Source organism: Merops nubicus, unplaced genomic scaffold (assembly GCF_000691845.1).
Source record: "Merops nubicus isolate BGI_N331 unplaced genomic scaffold, ASM69184v1 scaffold13225, whole genome shotgun sequence".
NCBI lineage: Eukaryota > Metazoa > Chordata > Aves > Coraciiformes > Meropidae > Merops > Merops nubicus.
Window position 1 is genome coordinate 45,561 of NW_008607689.1, and position 17,228 is coordinate 62,788.

Sequence of the window (17,228 nt, forward strand, 5' to 3'; positions counted from 1 at the left end):
GGAGTGAGGTGTGTTTTCCTGGACACAGATGCCTCAGGACACCTAAACTGTAGCTTTCCACAAGGAAATTAACCAGAACTACTGAGAACCTTCAACCTGATACCCAGGTATATTTTATTGTTGGATTTACCTGTCCAAAGAACACTACAAATAACTTCCTCTATAACTAGAACTTTTTTTTTTTTAAAATAACTTCAGTATTTTGAAGTATACAACTATATGTAATGCTCACTGCTTCCATTGGAACTGGAACTTCACAGCAGCAGGTCCTTTACTGTTAGACTACCAAAGCTCACCTGAAGTTTTGATTAATGGTACTTCACTAACATATCTCTCCATACCTGCAATACACTGGCAAGAAAGAGGTGCCCAAAAAGGCTTACACAAAGCTTTACCAAAAGCAACACAACTTTAGAGACATTATGGGATTCCTGTAGAAAGGGATCATTGAAGAACAAGACCAAAAACATAGCCTGAGGTGTACTGAAGCATCTGAAGTCACCTAGCCTGAAAAAAAATAGGGTTTGAATAGGTTTTTGAGTTCTTGCAACTCACTTTTGCAACCTCTTGTCTTTCAAACGTCTTCTTACCTGATTACATGTATTGATGTCTATTCCACTTTTCAGGTATTCCACTACTTTGTCCAGATTGCCAGCTCGGGCAGCTCGGAGAAAGCTTGCATTGCTGTCAGACTGGAAAAAGATAAGAAGAAAAAAAATCTCTAGTTAGTTCCTGCTTAAAGGAGAGCACAGTCTCATCCCCAGTGAAAAGTTTCCACAGCTTATCCTGCAGGAGAAAAAATCATGAAGAAACCTGACTTTGCATTATATCTGCATTAATTAGCATACACATATTTCAACAAGGCAATACTGGCACAAAAGAACTGCAGACCTGTCCAAGCAAAATCATTGCTGAAGTTCAAAATTTAGCAAGAACCAAAGGAAAAAAAAACAAAAACAAAAACAAAACCCACAGAAGTCATAGTTACTGATATTAGCAACAAGAAAAAAAACAAATGCAGGACTGAAAGCTGAGGATCTAAATCCAGGATCGTGTTGTAGACACATTTGATCCCGTGTTCTTATGTTCACATTTAAAGCCCCACTAGCATTTAGAGGGTTAAAAAACAAACAAACAAACAAACCAAAACTCATGTTTTGATTTTTCAGTTAGGTTGTGAGGTTTACTGTTAAGGAAGGGAGCATGATTTGCATCAGCCCTCTTGCCTTTATTTACAATTACGACATGAAATTGCATTGGGTGTTTGAAACCAGCCTGTATTTGATGTTCACCCACATGAGAAGCAGCATGCAGGTACATTGGCTACTAATGCAACGGCAGCTGCTAGGAGATAAAGTCACGGAACAGAAGTCATGATTAAGCAGAATAAGCATTTGGCAACAATTTTCTTACTTAAAATCAATAAACAGTAGGAGTGAGTTTCAAAAAGCAGATAAATAACTGTAGAAGCCTGTTTAGTGGGGATGTGATTAGAGAGGTACAGGATGCCAGTGGACTAGTACTCAGTGTTCCACCGAAACACCTCCAGCTGAGCATGTTCCTTGTCCAATCTCACCTCCCTCTCAGAAACACAGTGTGAAAACTATTCTTTTGCCTTGTGAGAATATCCTAAAAGCCTCCCACTTTCAGCTTACTAACACTGATCGACAAAGCCACGTCTTTCAGTCCCCAAATCCACCTCACCCCATTTATCACGCTGTGCTAACTCACTTGACAATCCCCAGTTCCAACCTATTTTAATCTCCCAACAGATGGATGCCATCACAATGATTCTTCTTACAACTGCGCTACGTGCCAAGACAAAAATATTTCCTTTCAAAGTCCTTGCAGCAAACTTCAGCACATTTCCCACATCTTTTACTGCTAAGAAAACAAACCATCTTTCACTGCTAAGAAAACAAACCATCTTTCTAAACATGCAGCAGGGCCAAGGGGAAGGTAGTGCAGGAATTTGCGTGGACAGGATCCTTTTATAGCTCCAGGCTTTGGTCAGATGAGCGCTGGGATGAAGCCAATTTGGGCAGGTACTTGAAAGAGACCCCTTTTAAGATGGAAGGATAGCTTTCAGCACTGCGCCATCTCCTGTGATGCACGTGTGTGCATAAAGACACAAAATTGTGTTTTAATGTTTTAATGTCCTTAAAAAAGCGACTGTCTTGTTAAAAACACAAACCAAGAACAAATATTTGAACACATGAGGGGTAAATCCTTACAATCTTGAAATTAATGCAAATAGGACAAATATTTTACATTCTTTTTTCTCCATTTTTTTCAGGCTTTACTATTTTTTACACTAATTTACCGTGCCAAAACTGCAATCCTCTGCTTCATACTTAGAAAATGTTAAGCGAGAATGACGCAACAAATGAACATCTACAACTTCTGTTTTATTAGGGATGAATCAGTCATTGCTTGGTTGTCTTTCCCAGAGAGTAACATGAAATTCAGCTAAAAATGTTAAAATCTCAATTATTGCTGGAAGCTCAGATTGTAGCTAAGGCCGCATAACCACGTTCCATTTGTTTCTGGCTAACAAGATGCAGCGGTGCTTTCAAAACAAATTCTCATTTCCCTGATTCACATTTTCATTATCTCAAACTGAAATGACTTCATTGCACATCACCTCAAGAAACACATTATACACACCCAAATACTGACCACAACATAGAATATGAACTTCTTGTCTACACCAAGAGTTATTCTGAATTGACTCTTCGTGATTAACAGTCTGTACAGGCTCTTTTATTCCAGAAGCGTCTCTTGCTGTGCATGTTCTCACTCTGAAATAACAGTGCTTGACTACGAACAGAAGAGGAACAAAGCTGCTGAAATCCCCATAAACACAAGGAGATCTTGACGCTTTATCAGGTGCCTTTGAAAATCCTGGCCTACATGATCTTTGGGTTTTTATCAATTTTCTCGTTGTAAAACGTACTGATCTCATATTAGGTAAATATAATCATACCCATGTCTTCATAGTCTGGCCTCTATTTCAAAATAGTTTCTCACCCTCTTGCATGATGTTCTCTTTTATATTAAACATAAACACACAAAAGACATAAGCAGCAATTCAGCTGCTTCATACACAAATACACATCCAAAATCCAGTGAGCATTTTCATGAAACTCTCAAAAAATTCAGCAATGTGTTTTAAAGCTCAGAAGTCAGGAGTACTCAGATCTGTATTTTCTTTCCTGGTTTTGTTTGTGAACTCTAATTTTTCAGCATGTCATCAGTAGTTTCTCCTTTTCCTCATTGTTTCAAGGTCTTGAAAAAGCATTTTTGTCAGTACTACTGTCTCAGCAATTTCCTCATTTCACCATGTTAAGAATTCAAATCTATTTTGACAAAATTGTCTCAGTAATCAACAGTAGCAGTTTTCTGCAGTCTTACCATGCTAGGAAAGCACGATTTTTGACCTGTGGGCTTCTCCAATTGATTCAGTAATCTCATGAAACATTCTGTTTCCTTACATGTAGATTTTTAGTTGAATTTGTGGCACATTTCATTGGCACAGGAGCTGATACCTTGGTCTTTACTAGTTTGTGACTGGTGAAGACAAACTGTCAACAAACGGTCACTTAAAGACCCTTTCTTTGTAAGAAAGAAGAGAGAACTATGGAACCAAAGCCCTTTGCATCATATGATACTTAGCACATCATCTCTTCCTATGCACACACCCCTGAGACTTTCTTTCTTGTAGTAGTTTTACACAGGTATGAAGATCATGCTCAAAAGCAAGTGCTCAACCAACAATGAAATGAAAGGTTTACAAGACAAGAGTATGCCCTAAGCAGCCACCAACAACCACATGAACATGACTTCAAGAGAGAATGCAATTCCAATGCATGTTATAGATTTGTGAGGAATATTAGGTGTTATTGAACCTTACAAAAAATTCCTGTAATTTAACTTAGCTTTTCTTTATTAACTTTTGGCTGAGGATAAATAATTTCAGCCAGGAATGAGAATTTTCAGAGCACTATAAACAAACTACCATGTGAAAAATATCACTATAACCTTAAGTACACTCACAACAGAACACACGTGTGTTCTTTGTAAGTACCTAGTTGTCAGACATTGCATAAGAAAATATAAGAAATCAAGTAAATATGTTTTTTTAAAAAAATGTTTGAGCAAACAGCAGGGATGTAAGGACATTCCAGCCATGTTTTATTATCCCTTACTTTCTAGGGTGTCAGTTTATGCTCATATCTTTGAGACAACCACTGAATTTTGTCCCAGTTGGCTTGGTTATTCTCTGATTTCAGAAACCATCTGTTCAAATCAGCTATCATTTAATTGGGTGCAAGTCTAGAAGCAGCACAGATGAGGTGTTACCCTTACCCACGTCACTGGTCACATACATATTTTTTGCCAGTATGGTACCTTTTTTCAGAGTAGCATTCAAACGTAAAAGATGGGACTTCCAAAGGAATGCTTCTTCCTCATGGAACAGTTTCTGTAAAATTTGCCAGTTAGTTTTTCAGCAACTCATATTTTATTTTTTGTACCCTGCATTATTTTTTAATTGAGCTGGCAAGTGACGATGATCTCCAAAGGGCATCACAACACAACACTGGCCACATTGTGAACTGCAAGCCTAACATATAGTTATGACTAGAAGGTGAAGGACTTTTTTTAAATTTTTTTTTTTTTTTTAAATTAAACTGCCACAGCAGGGTCTCAGCCTGCAGTTATGATACAGGTACCAGAACATAAAATAAATTTAAAAAAAATAAATAAACAACAACCCACAAACAAAAACAAAAAAACATAAAATAAATAAAACTTGCACTAGCAATGGTACAGGCTCAGTAATCTAACACTGGTAAATGAGTTAAACAAGATAATAACACCTATAACAGAAACTTATTTTCCCAGCCTTTAATCAAAAAACCATTAATCTTCTGAAATAAAAGAAAGACTACTTTTAAAGCCCCTTCCTTTCCTCATAAAAATGTATGTTGTGCTCCCATTAATTTACTGGAAGTCATGAAGGAAGAAGATTAAACTGCAGATCTTAAAGAAATTTCAATGTCTAAATTCCTGGACAAACAATGTGCCCGATTTTGTTATTTCAGTTTCAAACAAGTATTTTTATCATGGACCTTTTTGCATTCAAGCCTGTACAGGCATTTCAGATCTAATTCATCCTGCTGTGTACCTTTGGTTGTACGGAATTTGTCAATAAACAGTTGAACTGAAAACCCCACAATTCTAGAACAACAGACTTAACTAAAACATCTCTTTCTCCTAATCTAAAGCATCTTCATATCCAGGAAAAAGACACAACTGATCTTACAATGAACTAACCTATATTTTTAAGAAATGAGAAGCTGGATCATAGGACATGTGGAGCGTGAAGAGGAAGACAAGCTTTCAGAGACAAGAGATCACTAGCAAGTTAAATATTCTCTACCAAGATGTAGCTAATAGCATCTAGCAATTAATTCTTTTAATCTCCAGGGTCTGTCTCTCTAGGTTGATGATGATAGTTATAAAACAGGAAAAAAAAAAAAAAAGTTCTTTAAAAATATTCTTTATTCACCAGAATAATTTAAGGTGATTTGTATATTATCGGCCAATTAATCATAGAACATTATGAAGGAGATGGAGAAGTTGGCACCACTTTTATCATCACTGAGCTGGAACCACGGCTGGAGTTGCCCTCACCATAATGTTGGGTACAGTATAGACATGAGCCCACGCTTTGGCATAAAGACTATTGCTATTTACAGCAAAAGTAGTGTGCAATAACAAGTTGCTGAAAGAAAAAAAAAATAGAATAGAAAGAAAAGAAAAAGCTTTTGCACTATGCTCTTCTCATGACCCAGGATTAAAACATTCAGTGATTTCAAATCAGAACTATTTTGCACAGAAAATGATAGCCCGACACAGACACCTGTAATAGAACTGCCTGGATTCAGAAGTGGCCCTTCACTACATCTTGTGTTCCTCAGAAAGAATATTCTCTCATTAGATCTACTGAGGGATGTGTCAGAGCCCAAATTATACAGTGCCCAAGCCGGTGGGAAGAACAATGTTGTCTGCATTTATTATACATCCTGATAAAGGGTTTCTTATGTTAGAAAAAAAGGCTGCAACCCAAAGGAAACACAATGTGTAACAATATTCAGGACTTAGAGCATCCTTGACAAACTGATTCCCTTGGTATGACTGGAGAAGGAAAGAGCCACCACACAGAAGCAGCTAAGAAAATAAAAAGACGTTGAGTAATGCATTATGATGTATGTACATAATAAAACAACAAATGTATTGTAATTCCAATGTATTTTTAATAACTGCTGAATTAAAAAGCTTCTTCCAGAAATTTTAATATTTGCATATGATGGTTTTGTAGCAGTTTCATATCTTACTATCAAGAGTGTTCTCAGAAAGCTGTGTTTGATATTTCAGAAGTTTCAGATTGCTGTTACACTACCCAACATAGTTTTGAGTAACATAAGGAGGAGAAAACCATGCCTAGCTAACAACTTTATCTGAAAAGCAGTTCCTGCTGCAGGACTGCTCCAGACAGACACAACTGGAAGTTGTTATGTGCTTATGGGCCCTCCCATTTTGACTAATTGCAAAGACAGGCTTCAACTACTCTATCTTTTCATATTAATGGGAGAATTCCCAATTATTCGTAAGGGATGATTTTCATGTTATGCTGGTTATTATATTTTGACACCTGTGACTTTTTTGCCAACTCCTCCTTGAAATCTCAGGGCTTGCAGGACACCAGCCAGCCTGTTCTTTCCACTGGAATGTACAAATGCCTAGACAGTTTTGCTTTGTTTTTAACCAGAAGAAGAATAAAGGGCTATGTTTGGCAAAGCACTTCAAAATACGCTTATTTTTTACCACATCTTTAGGTCCGACTGATCTCAAATTAAACAGCTTTACATTATTTGCTAAAGAATGGGTTTAAATACATGCTTCATTGTGTCCCTGAGTTTGGGCCAATACTAGCAAATACAGCAGCAGCAAAAGAGAAAGAAAAACTCATGTAAAATCAACCCTCATTTGGGCCAAGAAGCAAATGTCTTCTAGAAACCCTTTATGATACTTAGTTGCCACAGACATCTGTAGGAGTCCTCCCACTACATTCATTAATTTGACATGCTGGACTCGCTGCCAGCTGATTTGTATTGTCAATGAAGGATTTGTAAGAACTGAGGCAAAATGGCATTTTTTGCTATGAAAAAGAATAGAATAAGTCTTTCATCCAGCTGCACGTTCCTTCCAAATATAGCATTTGAAACGATTGGAGTTTTGTTCCCTACTGACTTTAAAATATAAGCAACATCAGTCACAGGGTTCTAATCCAGAAGAGCACTTCAGAACTAGCTGAACTTTAGGCATGTGTAATCCCCGATGTCCCACTAGGCTATTCATGTTCTCTAAAACAAACATTTTGTTGTAAATCCCAGATTAGAAACAAAGCGTGCACGTCCCAATTATACTCAGCTTTTACCATAGTCTGAGCAGTCCTAAAAACTAGGGGAATCTCCATGTCTTTTCCTAAGACTTCTAAACTACTCCAAAAATAGATATTGATAATCTGATTGTTTAATGGGCAAATTCCCTGCGCTGGAATTGGAGTGAAAGTATCATTTGGTCATTTCTTGAAACCACAAGGATATGTTCAAATGAACCACGGGCTGAGTCTTAGCGCTGTGTGACACACACATTTACTGAAGTCTCTTAAATACTGATACGGAACTGAAATTTCCACTAAAGGTACTGAATAATGTTAAAGGAAGAAAAAATATTTTGAACCATCTGAACACTACATACCAAGACTTTGAGGTGTCAGTAACAACTTTAGAACTTGGCAGGCATTTAAAAAGCTTTCGTGACAAGTTTCTATTCCTAATGATGTCTCTAATAATGCTAGAACACCTCTAGAAAGAATGGGTGCCATTCCAAGCATATCTAGCAGAATAGTAAGTAGTCTTAACAAAAACCTAGCCTGTAAGTGAAGTTTATGACAGCCTGTTGACAGAGAATTCTATCGCTCTCGTTAATTTTTCATCCCCTCCATCCCTTGTCTTACCAACTTCCTAACAAAAGAAATGTGCTAACAGCATCAGTGCTAAAGAATCAAAGAGCTTTACTTACCCAAACACTGTTAACAATTGCTCATTGATTCATGCTTACTGGTACCATCAACAGAAAAAAAATATTTCATGTTCCTTTGAGATGGACTAAAATAGATCCACAGAAGTTCACATTGCCAAATCCACTGCCTCGAGCAGGGAGAGAAGCCTCCTCTGAATGGTGCAGGAGGAATTTGGAATGATCCTGTCCTGAAACTCAGAGAGCAGGCTGCAAGACATGATCCAACACCATGAAGCAAGACTGGATCATATCCTTTCAAGAGCAAACATTAAAATAATTAAATCTCCAAGTAAAGAGGGAGACTAAGGTAGAGTGAATGCCACAGACCCCGGTGTTTTGTCACCTGAGATGTCTTTGTTTCAGCACATCAAAACCAACCTGCAATTAAATCTGTAACATGGGATTATGAAATAGTTTGTTGATTTTTTTTTAATGCTGCTGCTCTTTCAAATATGAATTTAGCATCAAAATTTGACTCCCCATTCAGGAAAGTTATTTGGAATCAGTCACATAAACAACTCAGGGCAGTCAAACCAACATACTCCAGGTTTCTACAGCAAGATGGACCTGAAGCAGCAGACTGTATTCAACTTTAGTTTGGAAAATATTAGATTATGCAAAGCAATTCTGCCATTTGAGTTGGCTCAACAGCAACTGAATTATTCTGAACCTTGTATCAGGTAAAAGATTGATGGAGTCCTCACATCCAGCTCAGTGTGACACTCTTTTAAATGAGCCACAACAGTGAGCATGGCTACAGCTGTAGAAAAGCAGAGGAAATGTATGGCTAACAAAGTATGCGCTGGCTACTATATTCCTGTCTGAAAATAACCCTGAACAATATGCAGTTTCTCCCTTCTGGACAAAACTTCACTGATGCTTACAATTCACAGACAACTTTCCTTTTTTTTTTTTTAACCTTTTTGCAAGGAATCATAGTAAGAAATATAATGAGAGACTGTAAATGTTCTCAGGGCAACAGCAATTTTCCTTTGCAATCCCACAAGCACTGCAACATCTGAATCAATACAAGCCTTCTAAAGCAAGCCTGTCTGTCCCTACCAGAGCCATATAAAGCCAAGATCTTGTGATTAAATGATTCGAAGACATTACCAAAGTGCCCGATTTCTGCCTGCTATGAAACGCTCTAAAGAGCAGAGAACTAGTTCAGAGTTTGCTTTTTTGTGTCACAGGGAATGTCTGTACATTTGCTAACAGCTTCAGACCACTCACCTTTCAAGGGAAATGCCATAATGTCTGTCAAAACCCACATATTTGGCAGTGGAGGCAGCCTGTCCTCCACCGCAGGTGTTGTTTTCAGTCAAAAACTGCTTGGTGGTGGGAGAAAAAAAAATATCTAAACTATTTCTTTGAGTTTTCAGTTTTCATGTTTTAGCTCAATGTTATTTCTGAAGAACTTCTCCAGTTGTGTTGTCAATGAAATAAGCAAGAAAAGAGGTCAGAAAATTTCAGCCAAAAAATCTTCCTACCAGAAAAATCAAGATAGCATGAAAATTATTTTCTAGGACAAAGCAGAACTGCTTGTGAGCTGCTGTTGGGAGTGTCCCTGCTCTCCTCTCCCCTTCCTCATGCTGTAACTCATCTTAGCTACATTTCCTATAATGCACTGCAGTCAATCATGCAAAAGCATAATGCTGACCTCAGAATGAGTTTATTCTATTTGGAAATATTGACATTGAAGTTTTTCTGATCGTCCTGTTCTGTCAGAATTTTCAACTCTACCTCCTCTTCCTGCCAATTTTGAATTAAATAGCCATTTAATAATGAATTTCCCAAACAGAGGAAGAAGGAAAAAAAAAAAAAAACAAAACCAAAGGAGGAAAGAGGTACCTCACTTGCCACAGACATTATACAAATATTCATCTCAATGATTTTCTCCTGGTTTGCTGAGCACATGCTGACATTACTGTTATGATCACGTACTGCATGCCTGACTCTCCAGTCCCACAGCCATCAGTGTGACCCCCTTACAGGGGCCCAGTCCCACTCACTGTAACCCTCATCTGCATAAAGATCTGTGCAGCTCTGTCTCTACTGAAACACAGAAAATCATACTGAGTACTGGAGGGACGACAGCTTAAAAAAGAGTGACTGAGTTCAAGTTTTGTGAACGACTGAGACAGGATCATTTACAGCAGTCGTGTAAACTCCGATAACTGATTACATCCATTCATCTGAAGGACTCGTTTCACTGACAAGTGTTCTCTCCACCTACCTGAACCTTTTGGACAACACTTTAAAGTGACTGTACAGCTCAGTGACAGCTGCTTTTTAATCACAGTCTCAGCAGCAAAAGCAAAGCTTGCACAGGGACACATTTTGCAGATCTCTTAATGTTGTGACTTATCATGGAAGGTTCGGGCTGAGCAAAGAGATAATTTTCAAGCCGAACATGCACAACTCTGATGTTAATTTTTCCCTTTGATTCCTGTTTTCTTTACCCAAAACTTACCAAAGCTTCAGGGTCTTTACTTTCTTCACTGCTGCATCCATAGTAGTCAGGAGTTTCATCAAAAATCTGTATGTTCCCTTGTGTTCTTAAGCCCTTATCTGAATGACACAACTGACAGATCGGTGCATTGCCCATGCCACTTCTGCTGCCAGCTCCTACAAGTGGGATTGTCCCAGTGCTCCCGAAGGATGATCCCAGAGGAGGCTCCTGCTCGTGCTCTGCTCCGTGGCTGCTCGGAGCAGGCTCCCTGCCCCAAACCGTCCCGTGTCGTGGAGAACCCGAAACCCCAGCAACTGCAGGCAGCGCTCAGTGCCCATTTCCAATTCAGGCTCTGCCTGGCTATTTTTACACCTACCAGGCCAGCTATGCATGGAAATGGCGTTGGGCTGGGCTGGGCTGGGGGGGAGGAACCCCTTCCAGCACACAGCCAGCCTGCCGAGAGCGTCAAGTTCAAGTCTCACTGAGCAAAATGCCTCTGCATGGGAGGGTGATTAAATTACCCAGTTGCAAGCCTTCGAATATTTTATTTTATTTTATTTTAATTCAGAATGTTGCTAATGCCTTTGGAATTTGTAACTCAAAAGGAGGATCAATTCAAGTTGCAGCTATTTAATATTTACAGAAGAACACAAAATGTCCAAGCACAGATTTCATGACCATTTCATCCCTGTGATTCATGTGGTAATTCACATTCATGTAGGTAATAACTGTGATGAGCTTCCTTTTGAATCGCTATAGCCCCCAGGTTTTATTTCAGAGGAGTTCAAAGGTACCCAAAAAAGGATATTCTCTGATGCTAGATTACTTTAGCACTCATCTGTGTCACATCTGAATTTGTTTGGGGTTTTTGTTGTTGTTTTGGCTAAGGGTTGTGGGATTTTTGTGGGTTTTTTTTGCTAGAATAGTAATTATTAAAACCAAATAAACAGACAAACCCACAGAGCAAGGGAAAAAAAAAAACAAAAAAAAAAAACACCAAACTGAGAAAAAGGACATTCCCTCTAGGTTTGAGTTAGTTATCATGATTATACCCAGTAGGATAAAAATCATTTTGAGGATTACATTTTGGAATCCATTCCACTATCCCAGAAGAGGCTCACAGCAAAATTAAAAAAAAAAAGAAAGAAAAAAAAAAAAGGGTAAAAAAAAAAAAAACACCCCAAACACGAAACAGAAAAAGCACAAAGTTACCTGAGAAATAATTCAGAGTTTTCAAATGCTCCAGGAACAGCTGGAGGTAACAGAATGGAGACAGACTGTCTGTAGGTAACAGAGTCCCATAGGCATGCAACCCACAAGCGGAGCAAGGCACGTATTCGAATAATTAAGACCCAAACTCCCCAGAAACAGTGAACCTCAAAGCACTAACATCTAGCCAATGCTTTTCTCTGTGGTTTCAAACTCTTGCTAGCAGTGCGATACCCACCAGCAGGCAGCTGCCCATGGCATCCTATTGATTTCTCCCCTGTCACCTTTCAGAGCGGTGCCAGCCGCCACCCGAGGGAGCAAGCTCCCCCAGCCCCCACGGCAGGATTATTGATCGGTACAGGTTCTCTGTTGTGTTCGCTACCACGAGGTACATTTAAAATGCCTCTCTGATTTTTCCTTGACTGATGAATGCTGCAGGATGGGATCATTCAGCTCATCTGGAAAGTCTCAGGAGGTATGACGTGTAATGAGTATGACTACACACTGGATAGACACATGCACAAAACAATTTGTTTCATCATTACTTTTGGTTATGTGATTACATACTTTTATTGAACTGAATGAAACCTCAACTACAAAATGTCCCTGACAACAACATTTTTGCCTGTGACACCAACGTCATTGCAGAAATTTTCATGCAAGGTTACCCCTTCCCAGAATGAGCCAGTGCTCATTTTCTTTACCTCTTCCAAGGCATTACCCTATGACAGTAAGGTGTATATATGTTGCCATAGCTTCTTAATGCAGTTAGAAAAATAAAAAGATGCAAAAAGGAATCCCATCAAACACTTGACTCAACTGGTTCATAGAACCAGGGTTCCAACATAAATGAGAACTAAACATCCTTGCATAGAGCAATCTAATTTGAAGTGAACTCTCACAGAAGAGAGTGGACAAGGGGAAAGGGTGGCAAGGCCTGAGTAGCATGCATTCCTTCAAATAATGCTTGCAGAAAGCAACAATCTGTGCAGACATCTGATGGAGAGCCACAGATAAGCTTTCTGCCAGAGCCCATTAACAATATTACTGTTGTTTGGCAAAAGGGTTCAAAGTCATTAGGGCAAATTACTCAGAAAGCAAACATGTTTGTGGTTTGCCAAGCTCAGTTAGGGCACCACATCCTAACAAAGTATACATCTTATGATGGAAGAGTCAAAGCCTTTGTGGAGGAACATGTTGCACTATCTTTCTAAGTTCCCATGCTCTTTTTTGCCAGGGCTGCAGACCTATCCCACCAGGCAGCAGTGAAGAGACCAAACCACAAAGGCATGGTGTTTCAAGCGTGAAACTCCTCCCAAAGCCTCTCAGTGCTCCTCTCTGTACTGAGTCAGAGCCTGCTCCACTTTATGCTGCCAGGACTGCTCTGAAGCCCACCACCTCGTGTGTCTTCCCAGGGAGCAGAACTTTTTAAAGAACCTCCTGTAGGTAATTCACTGAATCCACTCATTTTTCCCATGCTTTAATACGCTCTTTACTCCTCAGCAGCACAACACATCTTTTTGCAACACTAACTCCCAGCCTTTATTACTCAACTAGAAAACCTTCAGAAACATATTAAAGTGCCTGGTATCAGCTTTTCAGCAACACAAAGCCAGCACACAAACCAGACAAAGCCCTCAGCAGACTTATCTTGCCAGATCGTTTCTATTAAGCACATATTTTGTGCAATCAGTCATTAAGTACATTTGCAGGAATCTTATTTTGTTACATTTTCTACTTCTTTAAACGGTTTTTCCCAATCATGATGTGGAAGAAATAAGCTGTGAATAAAATTAAAGCCAGCTGAGTCCAGATCCTCATTTTGTTTTGACAGAAGTGAGGTCAAGCGTGTTCTGAACAGCATCAGGCATTTTATAAGTATTTTTCTCAGACAGCTACATGGCTTGGTTTAAATGTTAGCATGAGACAACTCCTGACAAAACAACTCCCACCTCCTTTGGCCAGCAAACACCAGCATGTATTTGTGATTATTGTTATGGCCTGGTTTATTGTCTTTTTGCTCTATCTAAAAACTTTGAACCTAGAATGTAAGGATGAAATACAAATGTAAACCACTCAAAAGTCCTGTAAAATAAAAATTGTAAACAAATCCCTAAAATAAACATAGATTTTATTCCCTCAGATCATATAAAACACTAAGTGAAAAAGTAGGAAGCCTTGCCATCCACAAGATGAGTGTTCAAGACAAAATAATCCAGAAAAAAAAAATCAGTTTTGCATATGTAACATTGCACTTCTGTTGTACTTAGGTGTCCATTATGCTTCATAGCGTCACCAGGAATAACAATAAGCATATAGTGATTATGTCATCACCAACAAGAACTTACTCTCCTACTTACAGCATTTCTTCTGTCACCAGTTTCTGGTTCCACTTCTCCAAAGAACTTTGTAGTAAATTGCTAAATACTTTGACTCTTACTACTGGCCAGCACGAGAAATCGTTCGACACATAACCACTGATTTGCTGCTACTTGCAAACTCTCAGCTACGACCTCAAAGACTAGTAAGTGAGAAGCAGTGAAATCAAGGCTGTTAATTAATCTCCAGATGGAGATGTCATTTGATGGGACACTGTTCATTGGTCCAGGACCAGCTTGTGACCTGTAAGACCCAAGAGTCCTAGGGACAGCCATGCATCCCTAGGGAGGCAGCAGGAAAAGCAGAACTGCTCTGCTTATGTGACAAATGCTTTCTTATCCTTTTTTTGTCATTACTGTTAAAGCTTAGCTTGTCAGTCGAGGTTTCAGTTATGTCCCAGTGTAGCCCAGTAGCTAAAATAACAATTCAGGAGATACTGTAAGAACAGGTAGTGCTGCAAAATAAAAGACAAAATGGAAAAAGAAAGAAAGAAGGAGAAAGAGTTCCAAGTATCAAGACAAATAACAACCTATATATTGTTAGAGACATAAGTACCCAAATTTATTATTGTGAAATCTTTCCCCAAAGAGGTATTTCCTATCACATTTTTATGGCAATTAAAAGTAATTAAAAAAAGAAGAGAGAGAAAAAGGAGACTGTACTGGGACCTATATATTTTTAGAAGGTTTCCTGAACTTTGAAATGTTTCATAAACACAGTCTTTCATTCTTAGAGATACTCCTATGGGAAGGTCAAGTACAACATGGCTCACTTGGTTCTGGTAATGATTTTGGGTCAGATCTTGAGCCCATGCAAATTATCAGCTGTGATGGTTTATGTCTTTCTGCTGTTATATGCTTCATTTATGTTTTACAGTAACGTCACTGATACAATCATCATTTCCCCAAAATTCAGCCCTTTCTTTCCTTTGGTATCTACTGTATGTTGGTCACAATAATTAATGAAATAATAATGATAAATAATTAAAGAATTCAGGAAACCTAAGCAACCTGTCTGCCACAGAGGACCTAGCAGGAAACCCTTCTCAGCTTAAATCATCTGAGTCCATTCCATTGCAAAAAAATCTATTCTGATCCATTTTGGAGAGGACGAATCATGTTGCTCTGCTTTAGATGGTGAATCACTCAACACATTAAGCATAACGACCCTCTCTGGACAGCACCAAAGAGCTCTTAATCCAAGTAGTCCCATATGTCTTTGTGTCCCTCTCGGAATGAGCAAAGAGATAACCTGTGGTTTAATTGCCGCAGCTACAGAGCCGGCAGCACTGAAGGGGTACGGCCGTGACAGAACAGGGTAAAGACTGTTTCATGGATAGCAAAGTTTAAAGCAAAGAAGTATGTAATACATGCTATTTTGTTTTCCTGTCATTCAAAATATACTGGTTAGTTTCATGCCTGTTTTTGTACCTATTCACAGCCGGGGGAAAATATCTCACACGAATTCTGAGGTAATTAGAAGAAAAGTTCATTTTTCTTCTACAGATTATCAGCTGATGACTACACAAGTCACTAACACGCAGTTTACGTGTCACAGCAATATTTGTATTTGCTGACAGATATGGAAAAGTAGTCGTGTTATAAAATTGCACCTCTTCACTAAATTTAAAAAAAAGCATGTTTCAGCATAAATATGGTACATTCAGGGAACGCTGGAAATCCAGAGCTTCAAATGCAGTGGCAGAACTTGGCCAACACAGAGAAGTTCCAAGACCAACGTTGCTTTGAGCACCATTGTAGGATCTTACTAGCGGCATTAATCTAAGAGTAGCGATGCAGCAAAGGTTTCACTGCACCAAAACCTCAATCAAAGAGGCAGGGGGTAAAGACCCACCCAAGCCCACACAACCATATATAAAGTGTATTAGCATTTCTTTTGCTCAAAACAGCTTTTTTTTTTTCTTTTTTCTTTTCCACAGAAATAAAGAGGCCTCTGAGAACCTCATGTTTTTATATCCCTCTGCAGCAGTAAGTTTTAATTAGTACCTATTTGTCTTGGGCTGTTTAGCCTAAATCTAAATCAAATATCTGACCCTTGATTAGCTCTAATTTTTGTTCCTTAACACAGATGGGATACTAATTCTGCCTTAAGCCATCATGCAGGATTTTGTGAAGCTATCTCATTCAGAATTTAGAATAGCCAAGTAAGGCCTCAATCCTCTTCTCTGAGATAATCATCCTATCTTCTCTTTTGACTACATCAGCAGGACATCACCGCTGACTCTGAGAATCCCAGCCTCTTAAGTCTGTGTTACGCACAGAAGGAAGAGAACCAGTCCCAGTATGGCTCACTAACCAGTCCCAGTATGGCTCACCACATGGCTCTGGTGCCCTCCTCCATGGGTGCCACATGGTTACTCCCGTTGCCTTAGGAGAAACCTCACACTGATCCTTTTCCTAAATGCCTCCCAAGTTCTTGCTGCCTTCCAATTTCTTATAAATTTTATATAGCATTCAAAGACAAAACTTCCATCTTTGCATGTAAAATCAGTTTGCCAGGGGAATATATATTTAATGTATAAAAGACAGTGTGTCTCATATATTCATGTACACAATAAATAGAATTTTCCACCAACACATCTTCTGTTTTACTACAGCTTAGAAGAATCAATTAATTCAATGAGAAATGAACAGTAACAATGTTAAAAACATAATTCATCCCCTCCAAAAGGTCTTGCCATTCAGTGACATTCACTAAAATGGACTTTATTCAGGCAAATGCCCAACATTTCTTGAAGCCTAAACATATTCCTCACTAAACATCAAATGTCCTCCTGTTTTTTCTTTATGCAGCAGCAGTATCTGCAATGCTGGTAACAGGAAGCAAGAGGTTAATCAATTATAATAAAATGGAGCAAAACAGCAATATGAAACAGAGACGGGGTAACTGCTTTCCTCTGAGTTTTAATGTTTTGTTAATAACCTCATTTCACACACAAGTGAAAAAAAGAACTGCTGCATGTGTATTAAATAGCACAGAATCTTATATCTGGAACACAAAAAAATGTAGGTTCTGA

At 38.7% G+C, this 17,228-nt stretch overlaps 1 protein-coding gene across 1 annotated transcript in view; it reads right to left on the reverse strand.

Annotated features, from left to right (window-relative positions):
- Window positions 1-17,228, reverse strand: part of LOC103772681 (ankyrin-2-like) — a gene marked incomplete at its 3' end in the record, with an annotated part of 77,859 nt that overhangs the window by 45,197 nt on the left and 15,434 nt on the right. The window contains exon 2 of the mRNA XM_008940024.1: window positions 591-692. Within this exon, the coding sequence (XP_008938272.1) occupies window positions 591-692 (102 nt within the window). The remainder of the gene's footprint in view (window positions 1-590; window positions 693-17,228) is intronic.